The sequence below is a fragment of the Anas platyrhynchos genome, chromosome 4 (assembly GCF_047663525.1).
Source record: "Anas platyrhynchos isolate ZD024472 breed Pekin duck chromosome 4, IASCAAS_PekinDuck_T2T, whole genome shotgun sequence".
Lineage (NCBI taxonomy): Eukaryota > Metazoa > Chordata > Aves > Anseriformes > Anatidae > Anas > Anas platyrhynchos.
Window position 1 is genome coordinate 39,053,558 of NC_092590.1, and position 27,140 is coordinate 39,080,697.

At 38.4% G+C, this 27,140-nt stretch overlaps 1 protein-coding gene across 15 annotated transcripts in view; it reads left to right on the plus strand.

The window, feature by feature from the left end:
- The window catches only part of INPP4B (inositol polyphosphate-4-phosphatase type II B), a 359,615-nt gene that overhangs the window by 37,681 nt on the left and 294,794 nt on the right, over window positions 1–27,140 (plus strand). For 10 of the 15 annotated variants that reach the window (XR_011808668.1, XM_072036748.1, XM_072036745.1 and 7 more), the window contains 2 exons: window positions 5,547–5,766; window positions 8,558–8,616. Coding sequence is in view for 13 of the 15 variants with exons in the window: in XM_072036748.1 (XP_071892849.1) it covers window positions 5,655–5,766; window positions 8,558–8,616 (171 nt within the window). In the remaining 2 variants the exon portion in view is untranslated. Of the gene's footprint in view, window positions 1–5,546; window positions 5,767–8,557; window positions 8,617–17,468; window positions 17,778–27,140 lie in introns of those variants that run through there. The other 5 variants (XM_072036750.1, XM_072036757.1, XM_072036754.1 and 2 more) reach the window with 2 other exon arrangements.

The window sequence follows — 27,140 nt, forward strand, 5'->3', positions numbered from 1 at the left end:
CTGCAGCCAGGTAGCCAGTCTGATGAGGGCATAGCTCAAGGGGGTTGGCTGTCCCCAAATGAAGTTCCTTGAGCTGGTTGTGGGGTTCGTGAGCAGCAGCGCTGCCATGGCGAGGTGGCCTGGGTTCCCTTTCCCCAGGAGCTTGCACCTGAGTCACCTCAGTGGCTGCTCCAGCATGAGGGAAGCTGTAGCTTCCACACTGGACATGGCTGTGAGCTGGCAGTGCTGCTGAAAGCAGCAGTCTTTTTCTACTTCAACCCTGCACCTCACAGGGTAGAGCTTGGCAGGCCATGAACCACACAGGGCAAGTCCTGGAGCCAAAAAATGGCCTCTGTTGCCCAGAGCTGCTGTTGAGTCAGATCAGTATCAGCAGCTAGAAGCGTACCATTCGGTGGGTGTGCCAAGTGATGCCTGTCTCTGTGGTAGGTGTTTATTTGTATTATCCATTTTAGGGGAAGCAGAGTGCTTTTTTTCATGAAAGGTCACATCTGGTGAGCCAAATAAATTATTTAGGCATTTGCTTGACAGGGGACTGTGAGCTGAAGGAAACAAAAAGCCTTTTTTCTCCTTTCTCATCAGCTGAAGGGAATACCTTCAAGTTAGGCCAGCATTTTATTTGTCATTATCTCCCTCCAGATACAATGGCTCACCTACCAAAGCTTTTTTGGATACTTTCCTTTTAAAATCTTGTTAGTATTAAGACTTTTAAAGGGACTAGGAGGCAGTAGTGACACTGACACAAAGATGTTGGTTGGCTTGTGTGGTGCTGGGCCGGGCCATTGCAGGGGCATGGATCTCCTGGCACAAGGCTGGAGCTGGCTGGGGACAATTAAACAGAAAATTTCCATGGGCAAAGTCAGCCAGATGATAGGCCTCTTTTACAATAGAAAGAGAGAACTTCCTATTACCATTAGATCATTTCTGTAGATAACTTGGTATTTAGTAATACCTGGTATGTAGATCTTACCTATTTTGCCCCAATAGAAAAAATACTGGAAGGAAGGTTCTGTTGTAAGACATATGTTCCTGTACTGTTTTATCCCTTTCTGTAAGGTTACCATCTGCAGATCCCTTGAAACTTCCTCTGGAATACAGACTCTGAATTTACATAAGCCCAGGCAGTTTTCTTTCCTAAGCAGCTCATCACCTGTTACTGATTTCCAAGATAAAACTTAAATACATGTTTAGATTTTGAAATTTTTACATCTAGATGTATCCATATCTGCATGTTTAAAATTCTTGTCATAAGTTTTTTGCTTAACTCTGTGTTGCTCTCTTATTTCCTCATTATGATAGAAAAACCTACTTTTGCATTACACCGTGCAGGGTTCAGTCACAGACTGGAGATTTTGAGCAAGGTTGGGGACACAACGTTTCTTATCCATGTTTTATGGCCTAAAAATCACATGAAGGGTGAAATACAGAGACAGTATGTGAAATTGGCAATAACTCTCTGCTGAAAGTTTGTATCAGTATTGAAGACAAAATCCTGGGCTAATTTTGCAGCTTTCTTTTTGAAGGCTGTTTCCAGCACTGTGTGTGTTCCAGAGATTAAAGAAGTTCTTAATACAAAATGATGTGAACTAAAAATATTGTACCTTTTCAAAGGAAGAGAAGGAAAATGTAAAATATATTTGGCAGGGTCTCTGGGGAGTTGTATGAATTAAGTTCGTGCGTTTTTCTTTTTGAAGTTGCTAAACCAGTGAAATCAGGCAGCCATTTGTATTGACTTTGTTCTAGATATTAAGGAGATTGCATCATTAGAAAGCTTGCGTTCTAACACTTTTATCAATGAATATCTGATTTTTTTTTTTTTTTTTGTGTGGCATTAAATGCAGTACTGAGAAAAGCTGCACCGTATTATGCGCTAATCGCTTTAATGCTGATCGGCACCTAAGATTCATAATGAAACTTGGAACTTAAAAAGCAGTGTTGCAAGTGGCGTTTCAGGATAGCATGTACCGGCACAAAGGTGGCTTTCCTATTTCCTAATGGCACTGGGGGCCTCCTTTAGTTACTGCTTTTAACAGCTGCAGCTTGGTAGTTATCCTAAGCTAGTAAAATCAATCTTAGAAGCTGGTCTGCAATTCTTGCTCCCCAAGATGGTTTCTGCTATGCTTTTTCTCTTCTGGATGCTAAGTACTTGACTGGTCTGATTTCCCTCTAAATTACGGCTGTGGTTATTGTGTTGATAGAGGTGTTGAGGTGGACTTCAGATTCAGTGTCGCTGTCTCTCTTAAACACAAGTATTAAATTATGCCTGTCTCGCAAACCATTGGTGTTAAACAACTGAAGATATCTTCTCTGAGTTCATGCTAGGAAAGAGATAAGCCAGAAGAAACAGTGAAAGGCACTGCATGACTAAGTAGTTTTTCCGTCTGACAGCTTTGTTCCGAAATGGAGCCAGAAGGGAAGTTGATTATCAAGTTAACGAGTTCTTAACAAGTTTTTTCCAAGGAGAGCCAATGCTGAAGCTGAAGACACGCTTCTATCAGAGTTTTTACCTTTATTTTATTGCTGTCACAACACTAGCTGTGATTGTCTTTGGTCATCAGGTTACTCAGTTAAACCCATGTTTGAGTCCCACAGTCTATTGTGTCTTTTAGGTCTGAATAACATGCAGATGTTGTCAGATGGGTTTTGCTTGTGTGGTGAGCTTCCAAGGAACAGGCCCCTTGGTTGCTGGCCCAGCTGCCTTGCATTTCAAGGCTGGCATTGGTGTGTCATATGTACTGAAGCACACTGTCTTCAGGGCTTTAACTGCTGTGTACCAGTCTTCCTGTCCCACATGATTTACGTGTTCTGGCTCTTACTCAGGGTAAAGGATACAGAAATGTAAGAAATTTCTAGAGAGTTACCACTTTACCAATAGTTGAGTGCAGAGAGATACCATGCCCCTCGGGGGGTAAAATAACAAAATCAATCTGCACATCTCCTTGTGGAATTTCTTTCTTCTTTCTAATATCCTTTCCGGAAAGTCAAAATATTGTTCTGTTTATTTAGTTCTGTTTTCTCTTTGGTGGAAAGAAAAAGCTTCTTTGAATAGTAGTTTGTGACTTGTCTCTTCCCATGGTCTTCTGTGCTTTGCAGTTCTATATGGAGTACGGATGCCTGTGCTTTACAGTAATTACTGCATTTAAGCGTAATTAGAGTTTAGCCAGTAACCTTCATTGCTTTCATACTGTAGGTTTTATTCATTTATTGATGGTTTTTAGTGACTTTTCCATCTTGGACTAGAGTCCTAGGATCTGGCTTTCTGCATGCTTTTCAGAAAGATGGCAGCAATCTAAACTAACTGTATATAGCTGAAGATACTGTTTAGGGTGGATTTATAATGTCTACATATGATGCGTTGGACAGAATTGGTTCTAAAACAGCTAAGTAGGTTGTGGCTGAATTGGTAAAAACTCGTTTCTGAAAGGTAGTGGCTGCCAGTGAGCTATCAGAACAGTGTGCGAGGTATCTGCTTGGGAGGGGGATTGGCCAAGAGCAAATACACATTGGGAGATGACAAATATTATGCACCTTGCTGAGTGCTTTTTTTTTTTTTTTTAATCAAACAGGTCCATTGCAAGCATGGTGTGCACTGGTGTTCAAAATACAATCCGTGTTGGTAAAACAAAACTGACAATCAACTCCACTCAGCATAGAGATCCTACTGGGACTGGGCACATCCTAGTCACAAAGTTTGTGCAGATTATATGCCCTAGTCAGCCTGTTGCCAAGGGTATTAGGACTGGGTTTTGTTTATAGTGCTGGCCAAGTCAGTGTCGTTTCTCAACATTTTTTCCATCTCCAATGGATGATCTTTTTAACATGAAATATGACTGTAGCATTAGAATACGGTCTTGATAAATACCCTTTTTTGTGATTTCTATATGACTCATCTTTCCACACTTATAGTCCATCAATTTAGAAAATTTGTGAGCAGCTGTACCTGCATGGAGCCTCATTTGGCATCAGTAGTTCATTTTGGTGACAGCAGCATGCTTATATGCTCTAAGCTGCAGGTCAGGCTCTGTGATGACCGTAAGGTTATGAGGTGATAATCTCAACAGTATTATGAAATGGAGTCGAAGGTGTGAAGATGGGCTTGGAAAATAAGTATGGCTGTTGACAGTAAAGGTAAAACAAGAAAGAAAAGTAAGAAGAATTGCCGAAGGAGTAGATGCTGCAATTTTCTGATGCATATATATGTGATGGGACTGCTTGCATGTATTTTGGTTTCCTGCTTGCAAGGGTGTTTGGTAATGAAAGGCACATTTGAAATAGCTTTATAGGAGTTCACCATGGAATTGTGGAACCTCTCTAGGAGGAAAAAAAGCATCTGGAGATTTGTTTTCTGAACATCATATTTATGGCCTGTTTCATGATGTACAAAGTAAGGCTTGGCCTGCTTTCAGTCATGTAGTGATGCTGGAATTGGCTGTGGCTTGTTGAGGGAAAAAAAAATGGCAGAAGTCATTGATTCTGAGGGTAACTAGACCTGAGAAAGAATATAAGGAACAAAGGCTTCCATCTTAGGGATGGGAACTAGCCTCCCAGATCCACATGTGGTGAAGTTGAGGCTTTTAAAATGCACAGGAGTATTAAAAGCTGCCTGAGAAGCTTATGTTACTTGATTGTATATGGGTTTTTCCAAGAAGTTTTTTGAGAAAGGCCCTTACAAAAGGGTTGGATAGTAACAGCATAGCATGTCTTGGAAATTAAAAAGATGTTGAAAACTACTTTTCTGGCTTTATTTTCTTCTCCTTGCTGCAGTGTGAAATGGTGCTGTAGTAGCTGCAATTTAGACAAAAATATTTGTTCCCCATACAACTACCACCGGTGAAAATTACAGCTACTGAACCTAATTTAAAACTAATTTCAGATGAACAGAGGGCTATGAGGGAGCTGACGATCTCAGATCGGTATCGTGTAACTTTTTCTGCTAAGTTCAACAGATGTATTTCCGATAAAAATTGTTTTGGTTGCTTTGGCGCAAGTCTTTTCTTGAGAACAGAGGAAAATGTTCTACAGTAGTTGAAAACTATTAATATATACCACGATCAAAACGGAAGCACTTACTGTACAATTAAGTCACAGTATAACACAACATGAATACTTGAGTAAGTGATGAAGTTCCAAATGTTCACACTTGGTATTCTTTTAGAGTTACTGTTCCTGTGAAGGAGACAGAAGAGCAAGGCAGTTTTCCCCTTTACAATGCCACATGAAGACATATTTGAACCTTCTAGTTGTTACGTGCCAAAATATATTAGTGGGGGTGTTCAACTGTGGAAATAACGCATCAAATTACAATTTCAGCATGAGGTTATAGGGGTACTGGAAAGCTAAACTCAATTACACTTTAAAAAAAAAAAACAAAAACACAAAACAAACACAAACGTGTGTATGGGGAAAAGATGGGTTATTTTTTGACGTAGGGCTTTTTCCTTATTTGTTGTACTGATTCCATACGATGAAATAAATCAGTTAGGAGTGCATAACACAAAGGAAATCACAATAAATAGCAACATTTTTTTTTTTTTTTTTTAATATTTCAGTTGACCTTCATATCTGCTGCTTAGATTTTGCTCTTCTTCAACAAACTAACTAGCACCGTTATTGTCCTCCATCATTTGTTTGTCTTCATCTTCTTCCCTGCCAACTCAATGAGATTCAATGCTAAAGATCTGGCTTTGCTGGCCAAGCGACCATCATGTTGTTTTGACAAGGAAGGAAAACTGAAGATCTGCAGAGTGGTCGGGGACGAAAAATTAATAGGTAAAAATAACTTGAGTTGAAAACTACCTGTGGTTGATGTGCATGTTTGCTGCAGCTGTCAGCTCACAGTTTCACTAATCACATATGTCTCAGTGTCTTCAGTTTTCTTCATTACTGATGCTTGAGTGATGCTAAATACCATTCTAAATAAGGACATTTAAAAACAGCTCTTTAGTTTGCTCAAGTTTTCGAGTATCCTTTGTTACATACCTGACAAACGGTACCTGGGCCTTAAAACTATTTTTTCTTGATTGAAAAGAATTTTTTTAACTAGTGGTTTCAAGTCACCAGTTGTTAGTTGCTGTGTGTAGTGTTATCCAGTTCTTCAGGTCCAACCCTGCAAAAACTGCATTTTATTTTGTCATAAGATTTTTTTTTATTGCTCACTTTCCACCTCCTTTGCAGGTTTCTTCTGGCTTTTATGATCATGTTTTAAATGTCTTTCAATTTCCAGTAAGCTTGAACAAATGTCTGTTCCCTTGGTAGTTGTTAGGAAATAGTTCCTATTTAGCTGTAAAATCATTTCTAATACAATAATTTCAGCAACAGCAAATGTTTTATTTTCACTTGTCCCAGCTGATCTTCACTGAGATGCATTTACTTTGATTTTATTAGGGGGAAAAAAGAAGGCACAGACATGGTTATGATAAGGGGCCAAAAAATGTTGTGCTATGCTTTCAGAGTATTCTATACATTTTGTAATGATGAGGTAAGTTGATAACCAGTCTCCTATGGAGCATGCAGCAAGCTTTCTGGTAAGAGTACCAGTGAGCATCCTCTTCTGGCTGCTTTGGGGTTTCTCAGTGGGGTTCTGTCCCTGTGTTCTCATTGCAGGCAACATTATCAAACCCTGTCCAATGAATATCTGATGTTTTCGATGATGTCCTGGGATTTTATGCACTTAGTCATACACTGAGTACTAGCATTGCTGTTAAAAACCTTTTGATTGACCGCAGACCAAGCATTCTTGTAGCCTGACCTCCTGTTGCTAGTGTCGTCAGTGGCAGTTGATTTTTAGGAAGATCTTTAAGAAACTAGGCATGCATAGAATGATCCTACTGCCTAGTAAATCCTTCTGGCTCCCAGCATTCAGATAAGGACCTCTTGAGAGAAGGGTTTAAGTCACTCTATGTACTATCCATTGAGAGCCTTGTCATTACTAAATATGACTAATCTTTCGGCCTATTTTTCACGCTGTTACAAGGTAGTGACTTTCACAATTCTTATTTAACTATACCTTATACTAGAGACAGCTGCAGTGTGTCTGTGATAAGATACCTTTCTTCTGCTGATGCTTGCAGGGTTCTGGAGGGTGGCATGTAGTCTAAGCAGAGTCCCATACTTCTACTGTAAAACATAAGCTGCAGCTGTGATAACTTGGTTTAGATTTTAGTTGGTGGATGAGCATTAATGTATATTACTTTTGGTTTTGTACTTCAGTAGGTTTGGAAAGATCCATCAACATGATTATTTCTAAAATAATTATTATTAATAATCTCATCCCCTACCTAAGAACAACACAAAACCAAACAAAACCACCAAACCTGGCACACAGCTGAGATCAGTTACTTTAAGTCCCAGTGCCTGGGACTAAGTCTTCCACTCGTGGGAGAAAGATGTTCTAACTTAGAAGTGTTCCCTGTTGAAAAATCTTAATCAAAATTACCAAGAGGAAACAACAATTTTATTTATTTACCGTAATAAGACACTTCACTGGTCAGTAATAAGTCTCTCGTGGTGGCCAGCATAGAGGGAAGTGCAAGAGTTCCTTGGAGGCAGCAGTGGAACAACCATGTCCTTGGGGTACTGCTGTTTTTCTGGCTTCCCATCAGTTAATGGCTGGCTGCTGTCTGGCGACGTGGGGTTTCACATGTCCTCTTCCTCAAAAAAAAAAAAAAAAAAAAAAAAAAAAAAGAACCACCCTATGACACCCACCGGCTAACTACCAAAAATGTCACAGCCACAACAACAAAAAAAAAAAAACCAACAACCCTTATGCTAAATATTCTTTATTTTCTAGGAAATGCTAAAATGATGCAGGGTTTGTTGAAAGATATTATATTTGCATGTGAGATGTTTATAATAGCTGTATCTAGCTGTCTATACTTAGAGCTGGATAAAAAAGTGCTTTTTTTTTTCTTCAAAACAAGAGAAGATGTAATTAAAAAAAATGGCTAGTAGGAATAGCTTTTTTTCACCCACTCCAAGGTTCTGAAACAGTCCTTTTTCTTAAATTTTGATTACATGCATCTATTTGTGTATAAGCACAAATATGTGGCTGTTTTCATTGGGCAAGCACTTTTTAAAAAGTGCAGTAAAATAGTAATAGTGAAGTGGCTGTAAATATTTAGGTCGCATTTGCTTACTTGCTACTTTCCAAAAACTGCAAATCCAGATGAGCATGTCTTAATCTAAGTAAACAGTAAATTTTTTTGTGCCTTAAAAAGGATTATACTCCATCTCTTCCAACAATGGAAGCAAAAGCTGAACCGTGTTAAAGTGGCTCTTTCTGCTCCCGTGTGAGGAAAAAGCAGAGAAGCAGAGAAAACAGAGTGGAGTGTCTGCTGCAGTCACCAATTCTTTCAGCTGCAGAGTAGAAGAAACCTTCTGGGAAGTTATCTGGCATTTAACAGCATGTTGTACATAGGCAGCTGCTGAGTGAAGCTGGCTTTTTTTGGTTGTTAATGATTTTCTTTTCTGACCTTTATTACTAATGCATTTTCTTTAAGAAGCATTTAATGTGTGAAGACAAAAGGTTGTTTTTATTAATCTCTTACTTCTTTGCATACAGAACCGAGAGAGAGATGGTGCCGACTGAAAGGAAATCTGCTCTTTCTAATGAAAAATAAGGTAATTCATTTTCCTACTGCTTTTCTTGATGTGTTAGTTTAATCTGTATGAACTTGAGTAATCCTTTTTCATGATAGCTATTGGCATTATGCTTTTAGAGACAAAAATTCCTATTACTAGAATAGTGGAGATGAAAAAATTCCATTGTTTGCCTTTTATAACACTAGGTATTCTTCATGATATCAACATTCTTTGGCTGAATCATAAATAGTCTGTAGCCAGGTTTTGCTCATAACACACACAGCTTTAAATCCAGAATTTCTCCATCAGATCTACTGGAATAATGAAAGCAAAAATTTCACAGCTTCAATGAGGTATTGTGCTAGTGTTCAAGATGCAGTTTGAGAGTCCAATACAGTTTTTAGTGTTGTTTTGTAACTGAATTTTCTCTGAAGTGTTGGATTATTTTCTCCTCCTTTATGCACGAGTACTTTGCTTTGATGTAAAGAGCAATTATTTACCTAGAATAAAGAGCCTATTAAAATAGGGTCTGACCCTGACACATAATGGAAGTCTTGCATGCCAAGTGCCCTCGTTTGCCTTTAGGTTTAATAGAAGTTGAGGCAACTCATCCCCTGTAAGGAACAAGTACTAAGAGTGGAACTACTTTCTTAGCCTTTCTTTCTGATATGCTGAACACTGCTTCTGTACTTGGCTGAAAATAGCATGGAATTGTGAAGAAGGAGGGGACTGTACAAGGCTTGAGACATTTACCTGTTGTTAATGAAGTGTTTTATGGTTGTCTTTTAAGATATTGCTGTACTGTATGGAGCAGCTATTGAATTGAAACAATAATACAGCTTGACAGATTGTATATTCTGTTTGAAAGGTTTTCAACATGATGCAGTGACTTATTTTTAATATACCGATAGTTGTGCACGTGGTCTAATTTTAAAGCAGTATTTGCTTGCAAAGTGCTGTTAAGGAGTGTGCGATAGATTTCTCTGTGTATGCAAACAAAATGATGCAGGTTTCTCTGGCTTGAGTGTCATGTGGCTGCATTCCCTTGGATGGTGAAAGGGCATGCAAGTTTTATGTAGGTGAAAGTAAACTCAAGGCCGTGACATCCCTTTGTCACACCCTCATATCTTATTCTGCTGTATGACTTGCAGAAACTATTTTTAGCAAAGGGCTTTGAGTTTGAGACTGCATCTTGCCCCGTGTTCCTTCAAGTGCCCTAATTTCATGGGGGCCTCTGGCATTTTGTGAAAACAGTTTCTAGAAATATTTTGATCAACTCTGCATCTTTGAAGAGAGGGATAAGAGTTTTGCTGAAAGCAAATGTAGCTACCAGTTTGCTCTTTAAATTTCCAGAGCCGATCAAACTGTACTAGAGGATTTAGTGGGGATTGGTACTCAGCTTCATGTGTTGTCATTGTGTTTTTTAAATATGCAGATGAGGTGCATATGGATGTAATGATGAATATCTGGTGATCTCAGAGGGCTGGTTGATTTGCTGATGAAACTAGGTCCACTCAATGTTCAAATGCAAAACCGTGCTGAGAAACACGGGGAGAGATAAATTAATAGTTTGTTACCGAAATGGTTTAGGCTTGCAGCGAACAAAAGGAAATTGCTGTTGAAATGCTGTGGTTTGACTGAATCAATTAAATACCTAATGTGGGTGATCTTTATGTCTAGGTCAGCATTAGAAAACTGCATCTCTTTCTGGTTGCTTGGTTTAAACAAGTTTCAAAATTGGCAAAGGTTATGTATGGAAGGAAGCTACGAATATGATTAAATACCTTTACCAGGAGATATGACAAGTATAAGCTTATCAAAAAGATGAGTGGTGACTCCTTGAATATCCAAGTGTTTCCACAGGGTGATTTTATCAGGTACTTTAAGAAGGTCACAATAAGGGTGAAACCTGGAAGTGAAGTTAGACAAATTCAAATAATTACTGCAGGATGACTGGCTGCTTTAAAAAAAAAAAAAAAAAAAAAAAAGTACACTGAGCACCTACTGTATCTCATCATAAAAATGTCGGAATTTACTGGATTCAGTACAGAGACTACTGAGTGATTGAAAGACAGGGATGTGAAATATATATCAAACTAAATGATACAGCACTTCCTAGTGGACTTACATTCGAGGAATTTGTTGAGTAGTCACTTTCAGAAGTTTCTACTGTTGGGTACCATAAAGGATAGCTTCTGTGACAAAGATCTGTCAAATCTCAAATCCCTACTTGAAAGAATGCAATTTATAGTCATATGAAGTAAAAATGAAGTAATTGGCTGTGAGAACAGATGGGAGTGTACCCTTTATTTTTTCTGTAGTTCATTCTAGAAATGAAGAGGGGACCCCTCTGAAGCAATATTAGACACAAAAGAAAAATCAGTTTTGGAGTTTGGGAATGTAGTTTGCTAGTATAACAAACAACTGAAAATAGTCTTGTCTCATAAAAGTTAGGCATCTTAAATAATAGCCATAGCCGCCAATTTGATATTTTTAAATATCCTACTGAAACCTCTGCTACACTCAGGAGATGTGGTGCATGAACGATGTGCCCAGAACAGCACTGTTGAAGCTGCACTCCTATTTTTGTTACTGGAACCTGATTCGGCTTCTTATGGCTTGACACGGAAGAAAAGTAACTCTGTTCTGGAAGCTCATCTGAATGCTGAGCAGTTACTTTCAGAAGTTGCTGTCATGAAATGAAGACTGATTTGCTGCTATTCATTAATTGCTGTCAGAGGCACGTGCATGTCTGCATACACAAATGCTTATAGTTTAATGACAGACTCTCATTCTAGTTCAAATGTACATAAATTATACTACTTGTATATGAGGAATCTGGGCTATAAAATTGCCAAGGAGGCCTCCCGACTTCTGGGTGCTGTAAATCTTAAGTAGCACAGCAGTACATTTTCAGTGCAGGGAAAATATGTGGTTTATTCTTTCACTTTATCATATCTGCATGCAATAGAATAACCTATTGGGAGTGATAAAGCTACTTATTTCCCTTGGTTTAGCAATGGAGTTGGTTATATTGGACTCCAAGCGGGAGTCCAAAATACTGTACCCCATTGAAAGCCTGTGGGATGGGTTTAATTTACTTAAATTTTAGACAGTTCCAGTCTGGGTGGTGCTTTTATTTTAGAGGTCATGCAAGTGGGAAACAGGGATGAAGACAGCTGTGTAACAGTTGCTAATGCCTATAATAAGTGTTGTAGATCTATCAGCCTTTTTTTTTCATTGACATAGGGGACTTCTGATTTCAAGTTTCAGGCCTCTTTGAGAATTGCAGTATTATGTACTAACTTTACTTGTTTACAATTGCAGATGAGAATTTATAGCGAAGATATTTTTCTCTATCTAATTTTTCACGAACACTGCAACTTGTTTCTTACTAAATGTCATGCTGTGTCATTTCCTTGCTCTTTTCTTTTCATAGGTCCTTTAGAATAATTTTTTTATAAGAAAGAAGCAAACAGATTATTTTAACCTTTCTCAGTCTTGCTTAGTCCTCACCCCAGTTCAGTGCTATTTTTTGCTATTTTTTTCCACTCACACCTGTGGATGAGGGGAAAAAACAACCAACAACACAAAAGAAACCCACAAAACCCCCTTTGGTAAGAAAATATTGTGTGAATTTGGAATGATTGTTGCTGAGGTAAAGAGAAAAAAAAAAAAAAAAAAAAGAAAAAAAAAGAAAAACACCTAACCAATCTATGGTTAATTTTCCCATGTGCTGATATTCCCAAATGGTAGTGCTGATACTTAGCTGGTTTTGCAAATTACTTTGCAAATCTACGCATAAAAAGATGTACTAAAAAGGACAATTATGGTTTTGCTCCTCAGTAATAGCTCCAGAGGGTCCATTATGTTCTAGTGAGTAAACATTTTGACATTGCTACTTAGTTTTGAATATGTATTTAGGAATTTAAAAGTGGAATTGTGATCAATACTGTCTAGTGGGTTCTCTAGCAAAGTCATTAGTGTCTATTGCGTAAATCTTCCTTGGTTTCCAGTTTGGTGATTTTATAGAAGTAACCTTTCCTGTTGGTTATGTTGCTGTGTTCATGCACTAGCTCAATCTCATGCTGATTTTTTTGGTACTTTGGACGCTTGTTCGTGTGTGTGTGAATGCTTGCCTTTTAAGACACCTATAATGTATTGATTTAAAAAAATCATGTGGAAGGAAAGAAGCCTAGTTATATGGTTGACAAAAGCTGTTACGAGTGCTGAAAGTACCTTAAATTGGTAGTCATCATATTACACGTATATAATCATGAACCTGTCTTTTTTCTCTAATTTAGGAATTGTTGTGGTAGCACAGTTGCATAACGTGTTCATGTTGCAGTGAATCTCTATGCCTGGTTCTGAACCCCCTGAAAACACGGGATGTATTCTGAAGAAATAGCAGACAACTGCACAGGTGTAAATTGGAATATGATAATACACCTGATGTCTGAGGTGTTAATATATTAGGTAAACAGTGGTGAATGTTTTGAGACTGTCTTTGTAATGAATTGCCTTAAACTGAATGCGTTGCTGGGCTTAAGATTTTGCAGATGAGAGTAATGAGCAAATCTAAACGGTGGTGCTGTCAATAATCACAAGCTTTCTTGCAATGTTTGTGAAAGCTTAACATAAATTATGTTGTTACAGCATTTATCACAACTCTAATGTATTATTAACAGTTGGCAGAAAAGCCTCAAAGATTGCAGGTTGGCTCATAAATCAATAACCAGAGAACCATGTGCAAGGTAGAAACAATGGGATAATGACATGCTTCTGAGGTTCAGATGTGAACTACATTGTAATGCAGCCGTGAAAACGTTACTCAGGTTCTCATGGCATTAGTATATGGAAGTTTGGCTTTAAAAGTGTGAGAATGTATGCAAATCTTTTCTTCATTCGGATGGGTATTCACAAGGTATCTCCAGCATTTCAGCTTAGCCATATAGGTTTAGTATTCTCCTTTCCAATTTGTTACCTTTCAAGTATCCTTACAGTGTGAGATTGTTTTATTTCTATTGAAGCTTTGGAGCCTTTCCTCTTCCGTTGGACTATGGAGTTTCTTGTGCGTGCGTGCACGTGTGGCTTAGCGTTCTGTAAGTCAGTCATCTCTCCAGGGTGTATTGAAATAAGTGACTCTCCTGGGTTAGGGTGCACTTCTTTGAAACCATTTCTCAGTAGTTGTTTCAGTTTTCTAGAGCATGCTCTGTATCAGTTGAAGTGTTCATGTCTGAGCAGCCAGAGTCAGGGATGCTGTGCAGCGTAGCATTGCTTTGAGATTTAATGTCATTGCTGATGTGTTTTTTGGCTGAATATTGCATGTATTATACTGGTTGTGGCCATGTTTTTGCAGTATCTGTAAGTTAAGAAGCAGCCAAGTGACTCTATGTCTGTAACATAACATACCTTCAGTAAGATTCAGCGAGATATGTTGCTGGTCTGGGAAGACTTGGATTTGCAGTAGGAAGTAGAAAATGGCAGAAGTGTGGCCCAGGCAGATCTGAAAACTGCATCACCCCTTCCATAGCCCAGAAGCTTTTGGGTATCTTGGAACATTGTCAGCCCCAGCTATGTGTGTACTTGTGCCTGCACTTAACTGAGATGTGGATTGTTGCCATGTTGTTGGAATGAGGTTTTTATATGTATATAAAAGCGTAAGCATTTATACGTAAGTTAAATATCAGGCAGTGTTCAGTGAGGAACTCAGATGAATTGGGTTCTGCTGAGAGAAGGGATATTGCATTGTAGGCTTCTTACTCTACTTTCATACGATATTGAATCCTGTAACAGTAGTCACGTGTGCAGATCACTGAGATGTCTTGGTATGTTTTAAGTCTCTTACTTAAGCTGGGCCTATTTTTAAATAACTAGTTGTGGGATCTCTGATGTTGTGTTGTAGAGGCACTTGAGAATGTCTGTTTGCATGCCTTGATTTAAATAGTCCTTAGTGGGTTTTGTTGTTGTTCTTAAGGCAGTTCAAGGTTTGTAGCCACATTGGATTAGAAGAATGCTATGCAGAGAACTCCATGCTATAACTTTTTACTTTTAACTTTTAAATGTTGACAGTTGTGATACCCATATTACCACTTAAAACACCATGATGTAGATAATGCCAGTGCAGTGTCTGGAGGGAGGAAGCTGCTGTCTTCACACCGCTCACGAAGAGATAATGCAGTGATCGTGAAGTCGTCTGAAACAACTGGGGCAGAACACTGAGTAGACAAACATAATCTATGATTTCCTTAGTAGTCATTGCTCCGAAGTGGTTGTAGTGCTATCCCAGACCCATGTGTTTTAGCACTCCCACAGACTGCTGCATCTCAGAGGCACCAGAACACTTTTTCCTTGGTATGGCAAGTGCTCACTGAGGTTTTTTTACTGAGGGCCTGTGCAGTGCCACTGAGGTGTACGAGCTGACTTGTGGCACTTGTATTTCCAACAGTACTTGGAAATGCAGTTTATAACTACTGAGTTATGAGAGTAATTATTTACTCCTGTTTTTACTATGACCTGAAAGACTTTCTCTTTTTCTCCCAGCTTAATAAGATCCTGGCAATCCCTACTGCCTTCCTGCTGTCTTTGATTCCTTCATTTCTCTTGCTGGTTCTCCTTCCTGCCTCCAGATATTACTGACTTACTCTCCAGATAGCGAAGCCCTCCCTTTGCTTCTACTGCTGTTAGAGGCAGACCTTTTAACCTGTGCCTGCTTTGATAATTCCTTTCCGTCTCTTGCCTTTCTTTAGTGTCTACTTTGACCTCTTGTTTAACTTGTTCCTTAATCTTTCTTTCCTCTAGCTCTTTTATGGAATAAGCATGCTTTAATCCTCCCTGTTGTGTGCCTACCTGTCCCCAACTCACCTGCTTTGCCTCTTTGATATCTGGAGTTTATTACTACTTTGTTTACGGTAGCATCTATTGCAGTTGCAGCCCGGGTTTTACTGATCTCCTTTGAATGACCTTTTCTAACAAGAGCTAAGAAGTGTCTCTCTTGTTCCTGCACCTGACTGACACTTCTGATTTCTGTTTATCTGCTTTCTCTCAGTCATTTTCAACTACTTCCTTCAAATTTATTTCTTTTGAGGATTCATGGGATGCCATATCCAGAGTTGAAGTATATATAAGGAAAAAGGTAGCATAACACTGCATGTTCTTCAGTGCTAAATTGCATCTAGATCGGCTTCAGTACTGGCTTGCCCAAACTCTGCTTTCACCTTGCCTTTCAGAGATCTCTTCCTGTGCATTTGGCCGTGAATTCAATTTCAGCATGAATCAAACAGCTGCTTAATCTTTCCTGTCAAGTTCTTCCTCCCATTGCTTTTGATGGCTGAAGTGAACATCACTTCCCTTCCTGTGACTTGTTTCATTGACTTCAGCATCTCACTTTCAGTCAGAATATGTTTCTAAGTATTTGTGTTTTCGCTGTCTGTTCTGCAGATTCTTTTTAAGATGGAACACTTCCTTTCTAGCTCTTTGTCACCTGAAACTCTGAACTGGGTTCATCTTACTTTGTGTTTTCAGTTACTGGAAGATTGTTTTCCTGATCTTGGGAAGGATAAGATGTGGTTATATCAATTAATTCTTGCAAAAAAGTAACTTTCCTGTCTGGTTTTGCTAATAGAAACCTGATGGGTGTGTTATTGGAAACAAAGAAGACTTTGAAGTTATGTGTGCAAGTGCTGAGTGGGCAACATGTAGCAGTCTCTGAGTAGGTTGCAACCAAAATAGTTTGCAGTTATCTCAGTGAATTCCTTCTTAACACATGAAAGAAACCTAGAGAAGGAGAAAGGCTAATAACATGAGTGGACTGGCATGCTACACTAAGCTATGACTCTTGCTATAATCCATCAATCTCCCAAACTCTTCCACTGAAGAGAATCATGAAAACACTTTATTTTGTGTTTTGAAGTACAAGTCTTCATATTGTGGTATTGAATAGAAGTGGGAGAGCTGCTTGGCCTGCAGAACTGTTTCACTTCACAACATGTTCCAGTGACAGAGATGGTAGGAAGATAAAACTATCAATCAGAGCGCTTGATTATGACACTTCAGATTATGTTCATCAGAACTGGGTTATTACTTCTAAGAGGAAAATGTGAAGTTAAAGATAGAGCTCTGAAATAGAATACTTTTTTTTTAGTGTTGAGTGAATAGCAGTTAAAGGAACACACACATATTTCCCTCCCCCCAGCTCTTTCTAAAATCAAAACACATGGGTTGAGTCTTTTTTTTTTTTTTTTTTTTAAACCAGGAACTAGGTTGTCAGGACACTGTTGCTAAACCATTTCTTCACTGAAAGCAACCTGTGTGTGATATGAATCATAGAACTGTGAAATATTGTTCATGTTTCTATATCCTGCTGGACAAATAACGTAGCCTGGCTACCAGCTTGTGCATACTGGGGTTCTCTACTGAAAAATTTGTCTTCTTTCACAATATAACCGTTTAAGTTATTGTGTACTCCTGTTTATAAATTGTCAGTAGATGGCAGCAGCAATCTCTTCAAGTAAATTGTAGCTTACCAGCCAAATGAGCATTATGCTAACATTATGCTAATGTTAACTAATCCTAAGAAAACCCACTCTACTGCAGCAATTCACTGAGGACAAAGCTTGCTTTTATTTTTGGTCTAAAACAGGATTTTGAAGCCAGGGACTGCTGATTAACCTCAGTTTAGACTTCTATGAGCCGGATGGTGAGAGAAGAGAAACCAGAGAAGCTTGAATCACCTCGCAGCAGCACAGCGATTGATACCAGCCAGCTCGAGAAACTTGGTGGTAGTTGCATCTTGCTTTACCATCAAAGACTCTTCCGGCTAGTCAGTGCTTGCTGCACCACATAGTTACTCATTACTGAAGGCTGTGTTTAGCAGAAGGGAGGAGAGGAGCTGTATGTGCATATATACATCAGTGTCCTGCTCTTTGAATTGCATCCCAGATGATCCTATCAACTTATCTTTTGCTTTTGTTTTTATTTTTATAATTTCTGTAGTACTTCCTACTGCAGTGGCTCTGAAGTTTGTGTGTAGCCTGATCTATGCTACTTGCCTTTGCAAAGTGAAGCTTGAAGGGTGGTTTTGCTCTGTCCACGCCCTTTATTTTCTTTCCGCTGAGCTGGACTGAGTTAGGAGGATATACTATGGCTGCAGAAAAATGCTTCAGGCAAGGGGCCGTTTTCTTCTTCTGGAGAACCTAACTGTAAGCCAGCTGCCATGACTTGGTGGGGATGAGAGGTGACTTCTGTGGGTTGTTTTTTATGTTTTTTATTGGCGTGGGGACAAATGTGGTGAGCACATGGTCCTGGTTACACTGGGACTAGAAGGCTTTTTAGGAAGGTGGCATGAAAACCAAAGGAGGGGAGCTCAGCTAAATTGCAGCAAAGGGTAGTCATGCTTCCATGGACTCCTGGCTGTACCAAGAGGGAAAAAAGCCCCTGTTTTCTAAACCTCTCTGTTACCCTGAATTTTAATGGGACTTTTGCTTTGAATAAGTTGAGTGTCTCTAAATTATAAGTTCATTTTGTATTCTAGCCTTAAATTTATTTTTTTCGTAGCAACTAATGAGTGTTGAGGATAAAATAGTGCTTTCTCCTTCACTATCTCTATTAACCACTAATATTTATTATTTCTTTTTTTTTTCTCATCAGCTCTGAGAACTGAGCTCTTCACAGTGCCACCACTTATTTCCTGAGTGGTGATAGCTAATTTTAAGTTCAGTGTTAAAAAAGTGGTTGTGTTTTGTCATATGTGCACAGCTTGCGCTTATCAGCACTGAGTTTTATTTAATACATTTTCACGTGGTTTGTGAGGGTAGCAAGACCCTACAGCTCTGCCTTCAGTTTCAGATTTGGGTCTCTTTCTTTGCACTAGCAAATGTTACCAACTATACACATCCTTAATCCTGGACATCTGTTAATGCAGGACTTCTGCCCTTTATACCTTTGCAGGGTAGTTTTTCCAAACAATTGGTGAAGGACCTTGTAAAACGTGCTGAATGCTTCAGATAACTCTAATAAACTTGTGACATGTGGCTTCCTCTGTAAAACCTGTTAACTCTTCACCTTCCTATTACTTACTTTTAGAGCTTTCTCTTTTTATTTTCTTCTGTATTAGGAATTTCTACTCATTTGGCCAATGCAGAAGAGTTTTGTCAGAGAAAGAATGAAAATCTGTTATTACGTGCCTGCTTCTGTAGAATGTTGCTAAAACTAATAACAGGCAAGTTACAGGATTGGTTAAGTTACTGACTTCATTTTATTTTTATTTAGGCTGTTGAATGCTTCTTTTTTTTTTTTTTTTTTTTTAAAGCTGAAGATTTTACCTGCATCAATCAAACTTGCACTTGATGATACTTTGAGCTTTATCCTACCTAACAGAAGTTTAAAAGAAATAAGAGATGTGTGTGTGGGAAACTTGTAGCTGACATCATGCACACGACTTATTGTCTTTACAGAAAGAAGGAATCAATGGCATATTTGATGCTTTAAAAAGAATTGCTGGGTTTGGGAGAGGGTTGTCTCCTGCCCCCCCCTTTAAGATTTTCTTTGAACTCTCAATAAAAATTCCAGCTAACACCCTGGGTGTGTGTTTCTTTAATCACATGCATCTGGCCTTTTGTTTGCTCTTGACTTCCCCAAGTTCTCAGACTTTGTCTTGTCTTGACTGTTTGAAAAGTCTGCTTGATATTGAACGCATCCTTAGAGTTCTGCCAGTGACCTTTGCTTTAGAGCAATATTTATAAAGAGTAGAACAGATGTGGAACACACAGGCTCATGAAACAAAAATGGATCTCTGTATTGTTTCAGGAGGGTATAAAAGCTTTCCTAATATAAGAACATTCTGAAGTATTCCCATGAGAGAAGATATGCCTCAGCATTGCCAGTGATGTCTCCGTTTTATCACAGCTTAACACACGAGTGCTAATGGATCAACTCTTTAGAGGATGACAATTAATTCTATTTCTGCTAAGTGCCTTGCAGATACTACCACAGCGTGGTACCTGAGTGACAAGCCCCTGTGTCCTACCAGTACTGGGTGGTTTGATTTCATCGGAGTAGGGATCAGGGGATGCAGTGCTACTGCTTTGAGCAGATTTACCAGTGATTATGAAGAATCTGCACCTGTTCTCTCTGTCTCCTTTTTGCAGGAGTTATTTTGATGATAGTGCCTTGCTGATGTGATACCAAGTTGAGGTGAAAGGAAAGCAACTCACTTGTTCCCTTGAAAAGACAAAACAAACAAAAACCTTTTTAAAACACTTAACAACACACCGTTTTGGAATCAGTAGGTGGAACTGCTTTTAGCTGGCCCAGTCCTTCTTATGTATTTCCAGATACATAGGAAAGTTAAATAAAGAGCCTTAAAACCTAATGGGACATTTTAAGTTGTAATGTCAATGCAGTTCAAGGGCAACTAACTGGAATTTTGGAGAAATAAATGCAATATACAATCTGTTTTTACTGATGGAAGTTTTGGTGTTTTGAGGAGCAAGACTGTTTTATCAATAGTCCGGTGAGTAATCATGGTTATTTGGGCTGTGCTTTATTCATGCTTTGACAGATTTAGCTCTCATCAACCTGACTTGAATAGCCAGGCATGGCTGTCTCAAGCAACCCTCAAGTTTATTAGCAAGTTGATTAGTTTGTTCTGAGACTTACTTGGTAGTGCAGAAATATTTTTTTTCTTAAGTCGGGATGTGTGAAGAAAGGGATTAAAAAGCAGAGGAGGAAGCATTAGGATCGTATAGGTATTCCTGTGTGTCTGCTTTCTCTTTTACATGTGTCAACCCTGTCTTTTTTTTTTTCTTTTAGTATATTTTATTCAGGATTTATGGAGTAAGGATTTATGTCTGAAGTGCTGAACATGCGTCAACTACCAGAAGCCAAGTTATTGACTGGAATATTTCAGACTTCCTGTGCATCCGTCCTTAATGAACAAATATGGCAGCTTTTTTTTTTTTTGTCAGGCTCATGGAAGCACATTCATGTTCCTGAAGTTTTTTCTATCACTTTTTTTTTTTTTTTTTTTTTTCTTTTTGATCTACAGTGCAGATACACGGTGGAGCAAAGTTGGCTTCCAGTACCTTGGAAATACTGACTGGTCCTGCAGATCTCACTGACCACTTTAAAGACATGATCATAGTATGATCATGTAAAGAACACAGGATCTGAGGCTTTCTGGTGCTGGTTATCACAGTTATTTATCTAGCTTATGAAAAAAGCTCCACTTTATAAGTTACAATATTTTTTGAAGTAATTTTAAGATTGAGAACTGTGCTCACAAACTAATTAGGACACAAACAGAATTCCTGTGGCGATGAAATAATTAATGCTTCAACAGACATGATTAAAACTTAGGTGTTTGTCTAGCCTAATCAAAAAGATGGCTATGTGGAAATGGAAAAAGTGTATTTTTACCTGTGTTAACACTAAACACTTTAAACATTTCAATTAATTCTTTAATAATGTAGGTCGGGGAAAATTGTAGGTGGGAATTAAATACGAGGCAACAAAAGCTTCAAATCCTGTGACATTCTGTGTACTTTGCAACGCAAAGGTATGGTGTTTTTGCTTTTGTGAGCTTAAGTGTAGCTAACTGGGTTGATGTGGTTGCAGCAGAGCTGTGGCAGGATGGTTCCCCAGCTGCCAGTGCTTAGTCCAGGGTCCCAGGCAAGGCTGTGGGCTTGGAGATGAAAGCCAGCTGAGTGCTCCGCCTGGGCTGCTGTGCAGATGTATGGGGCTCTGCACAAGCATTGCAAAAGGCTGGTACATCATGGAAAAGGCACCGTGGGCCAAGTCACAGGCTATTAATAATAATCAGAGGGTTTAAATACCACTGAAGTTTGACCTTTGTAAGGAAGCTTGATAGCCTCTGCTAGGAAATTTATGCAGTCTGTGGCCTGGGGAGAAGATTTTATATATATATATCTATACACACACACACACACACACACATATATACATACAAATATATACACATATTTGCTTTTATTTGGCATGTTGCTTAGTTCTGAAATAAAAATTATTTCTGTTCAAGCTATTTTCTACTGAGAAAGAAGGGCTATTCCCAAGAAAGGAAATACAAATAAATACGCTAAGTTGTATCTGGCAGATTGTAATTCAGGAAGAAAATACAGCTTTTCCCTATGCCTCATCTTGTTAATAAAGACTAAAGCATTTCATTTTTTTTTAATACTATTTTTTTTTTTTGCTTATTTTCTTTTTTTAAAGCACAAGTAGTGGATCTTGGATTATTGAACTGAGGGCCTGGTCATTTTGAAATGACGAGATATATCCAAATTGTGTCACAGACACAAAAATAAAAGACCTACAAGAAAGTTCAGAACTTCTCTTCCTTACATGTTATATGAGAAGAGAAGACCTAGTCATCTGTCTCTCTACTCCAAGACAAGCTATGTCAGTATAACTTCCTACCAGTTCTGGAAACTCTGTAGAGAGTTGAGAGTAAAGCATCTGGTGAAGGTTTCTGCCTCTGAATCTGTAGAGATGCAGCATATCTTTCCCTAGCAAGACCGACTATATTAGCTCACCATGACAGTAAGGCTTTCAGGAGATGGCATGATCTGTACTGTGTGTTGATGCTGTGGAGGTGCACTGTAGCTGCAACTGTTCTCATTTCTTTCCTTATTGGTAGTTTTGGGCTTCTTGTTTTTCTATGATATGGTGTCTCATGCTGCTCCTTCAAGTAAGGTCATACCTGAGACATTCTGAATTACTCATTTGGCGAGAATGGGGCTCTCATGTCATTCAGTACTGCATCTCTGTTCTTAGTGTAGAACAGCCTGGAGAAAATGGAAACTTAGTGTTTATTCATGGAGATGCTTATTTCTATATTTTATTCCTTCCCCCTAGAGCTCTCCCCACCCCAATATCTGTAGTAGATGTAAATATCTTTGGTCTAAATCTGCAAACAGTCTCTGCTTTTAGCTTCTATATCGCTACCGTTGCATTTGAAAACTCAGTTCAGACAGTCATTGGGAGAAAAATGTCTTTGGTTTCTTCCTGCTTGGTGTTCAAAATAAGTTTGACCTCCTAGTGCCGACAATTTTATCTTCTTCCAAAACTTGGAAGAATCTGAGAGTATTGTTTGAACTTTTCGTGGTGATGCTTTTTGTCAGCTGTCACTTTTAAATACCAGGGATCCAAACTTTCTTTACAGACATGCAAGCTAATTTGAATGCTTTCATTCCTGTTCAACAGTACTCTGCAGAGAAATGCTTTTCTATTGAATGAAGGAAAAAAAAAATTAATTCTTCTTCAAATGAGGTTTTGAGTACATAATCTAATTCCTACAAATTAGATAAACTGAGGATGAGGTTGAATGTAATTAATTTGTTACTTGATTCCTTAATTGCATACTCTCTGTTTTTTTATTACATGCTTTATTCCCCATGTTCCTTTTAGGTGTTTATCTATGAGTATAAAGTTCACAGTTGAGAGAATCTTTATAGCAATCACTTTACTGTTCAGTTGTATTCCTAAAGCAGACATTTGGAGCAGTGCATCTTAAACAGTCCTTCCTGCTCACTGTCTAGAAAAATGTAGCCTGAAAATGGGGTCTTCGATCTTACGAATAAAGTAACATAATTCATGTGTAAACTTGGCAGGTTAAAATACGTTATTGACAGGAATGATCCTCTGTATTCTAGAAATTCAGACCAAGAAAATATGAACCATGGTTCCATGACCTTCTGATAGCTGCTCGGGTTGTTACTTAATCTCTGTGCTCATCACGAGTCAGGATTGTCTAGGTGACCCTGCTCTAATAGGTTTGTGGCTTCATGTTTCCATCACTCTGCTCGATGGAAGAGGTCGGTAAAGAGAGGGCAGTTTGGCACTGAATTCTGTATTTCTCCCCTTTAAGATGATTATCCCTACCTCTAATGTTCTGGCAAGACCAATTGTCAGCAAGCAGTTCACATCCCTGAGAGGAAGTTATAGGTTCTCCCTGGTGCTGGATGCTGTGTGGAATTACCTAAAACATCACAACTGCCTTCTACGACAGTCCTGAAGATACATATTGAAGCCTGCCTGCAACAGCAAAATAATTTTCTGATGGAGTGGTAGAATGACGACATCTTACTGTTTAAGGTATCTCTAAACTTGACTTCCTAAACCTCTTACCATTTCTGTGGAGGAGTTTTTGTTTAAAACGAGATTTTTTCTTTTTAAGGTATTTTGACAGAATGCTCTCATTTTTAAATAAGCACAGTTTTAAGTTGGGAGTAATTTTAAGAGCTGTACAGTTCAAATAAAAAGGAAAAATGTGTGGTATCAAGTCTTGTATGCATTTCTGTTTACTGTTGAAAGTTTAGTTGATTACTTTTCAAAAAAAAGGGGGGGGGAGGACATGACATGACATTTTTTCCTGTTAGAACAACCAGTGATATATGGAACAGTGTGAAGTGTCTCCTCAATGAAGTGGTGTTCTAAAACATTGCTGACTCTTTCTCTTTCCAGTCATGCAGGAGTTCCAAAACAGTAAATACTCAGATGTTCTGCTTGTAAAGGAATATATATTTTCCTTTCCACAGTGAACAGAAGACTGTTGAACGAAGCCAGCTCTTGCCTATTAAGTGATATTGTTGTAGCTTGTAAAATGGGGAATGGAATATTTGAAACTACAGCTTTCAATTTGATATATAGCTGGCTGTTATGCCTCTCGGAATTATAAAAGACATGCTTAAGTGTGAATCAGAAAATAGTGTCAAGGGAAAAAATGTAGCTTTTTGGCAGTGGTTTAAAATAAATTAAACTTTGGAAATGTTCAAAGTCAGGTGTTCCCATTTTGATTCATTCTCTTGCATCAATATATTCCTGGCATTCAGTGTTGTGATGACCTTTTTTAAAAAAAAAATAATTAGAGAAGCCAAGCTGCTTTTCTCTTCCCAGACCAGAGATGAGAATATATTTTAGTCCAATAAATCAGCAAGCATTTCTAAATGAGCAAAGAGTGAAATTTTTTAGAGACTGAAGTCCTCCATAGAACTCGAGCAAGAAGTATGAACAGAATGAAACTTTTCTTTCATTAAAAGATTGAGGATCATTAGTTATTGTGTGGTTTCCTCACCCCTCCAAGCAGTTCTTCCCACATTACTGCCTGTGGGGGGGGTGGGTTGTGTGGCCTGAAGGCCATGGATATTGCTGGCCTTAGGCTGTCCCTCTACCAGCTGCCTTTGAGACCCCTTGGCAGAAAGCCGTGGGTTGCAGCTAGAACTTGCTGGACTTTTTGTTCTCTTGAGATTGGCAGAAGGAGATTAAGGTAATCTGCTTGCTAACAAAATGGTGCAGTGGCCATTTTAGTGAGCGGTTGTGTATAACTACGCAAACGTGTTAAAAATTAGAAGGTGGAGATCGGGCCTAGAGTCATGTTTTCTTGCAAGTTATTTTTGCATACCAGTAAAAGAGTGTAAGATAGGACTTAGCCATTAATGTTAACAAGAAGATGAGTGTTAAAAAGTGCTTAATTTTATCTCTTTGTGGCCAAACCGTAACTGCTGATTCCATCAATTGAATATGAAACAGTTTGTGTTTCCTTGATCAGAGTTTCCAGAATACAGAACATAGTCTAATGTCTAATACCATGAAAATCTATTTTTTCCACATGCGATTTTCCTAGGTAGGATTATTCTGTAATTCTCTGCTTGAGACCATGGCATTGAAGTGCCTGAACTTGTACTGAAGCAAGTCTGGATTTATTTCTTCAACTTTTTTTTTTTTTTAAGTTAAAGATGATTTGTAAGTCTTTCTTCACTACATCTTTTTTCTCTCTTTTTTGTTACTACTAGCTCATATTTATGATTCTAATGTGCAGGTAGGTATCTTATATACTTGCAGTGCAACTGCCTTAGGTTCTTGGACTTGTTGATGCCATTGGGTACAAGGATCTGGAGTCAGGTCTTGGTAACTATGTGCTTAGGGCTCCCTTACTGAAGCCTTGAACAAGGGCTTGGCTCTTCTACTGTATCATCTGCAGGTGACGGGGTGGAGGAGGAGCAAGTGACAGTGGTGTGGAAAATGGGAATGGTGTTTGTATCTTCCTTACGCCAGTTCCCCCCATCCACATTCACAGTAGAGGCTGCCCGACCTACAGCACTCTGACATATGGCTTGTCAAGTACTAGCTAGTCATATAAATTGACTTCCTTATTTTCAATTCTAAATTTAGCCATTTAATTATTGAGTTCCCTATGGCAGGACTGCAGCTTGTGCTCTGGAGCAGACATGTCAATTAAGTTCCTAGAACTCTTTCAGGCTCTCAGCATGAGAAGGCAGTGATATGCCCCTTCAATGTAATAATCTGTTTAAGATTTGCTTTATTCTGGTTTTATTAATCTATTGCTCAGGATGTCTTGGAAAGTTGACCAGGAATGATATTTGGAAGCTTCCACACAACTGGTAAAACCCTTAGATGTTGAGAGTAGGTAGAGTTAGATTGTGAAGTTCATAGGCTTAAAGAGTAGTTGTAACGAAATGTTATTTCAAAAAAGTATCTTTTTGGTGTACTTCACATAAAAACCATTTATATTTAAGCAGAGCCCTCCAAAGGCATAATTTAATCATCTTTATCTTGCAATCACTGTCAGTACACTTTCTCTGGGAAAGTTTTTAAAAAGGAGTAGTGTTAGTGATATTCTTTCAGAATACAGAGCTGAATGAGAGCCAAGTTCAGCATAGATCAGGAACTTATTTGTAATAGTGCACACTGCCAAAAACAGCATTCCTTCATGTTGTTACAGATGACTGCATCACGTGCTTGTCTTTTTTTTTTCAACATTGGATTTTGTGGCTGAAATGTATTTTAACGTGCAGTTGCGATTGCTTGTCCTCTGATTTAAGATGAAAGCTTTGTAGCACAGTCTGTCTTGCTTTACTAGTTAAAATTCTATACCAAAGAAAATCTATTGGTTTTATTTAATAACTTCATGTCAGCAATATGTTAGCTTTTACTTCATGTGTAATTTCATATTTGTCTACTGGTAATAGAGGTTACAATAACTGAGAGGCGGATAAGGTATAAGGCTCCCCAAACTATTCCTGTATGCCATTCATTTTGACTTCACTGTGAGGAGTGTGGGCTTCAAGATTTTAGGGTTATACACTTAATATATGAAACAGATGAGATGAGGTAATTCACAGTTAAACTCAGCGCTGCTATGTAGTACTGCATTGATTTCTTAGATGAGTGAGATGTGCATATACTGTATGCAGACTAATTACATTAATTCTCTCCAGTGGGAAAGATGTCCAAATAGTACAAAACATGTTAAAATCACAGATTGAGTTAACTGGATGAAAGACAGTTTGCCTTCATTGAAACACTTGTTTTCAAATGTTACACAACTGATACTATAATGGGATTGAGGTTGTTTTCTCCAAGATAAGAGTAAATTATAAAGAAATTATGAAGCAGTGAAAAGTGAAGAATAAAGTACGTGCTGAATATATTTGTAAAGATTAAAAATGTATACTGAACAGGAAGATAAAATGCAACATACTTTATTACCATGTGTATATCAAGGATAAATGAGAAAGATGGCTAAT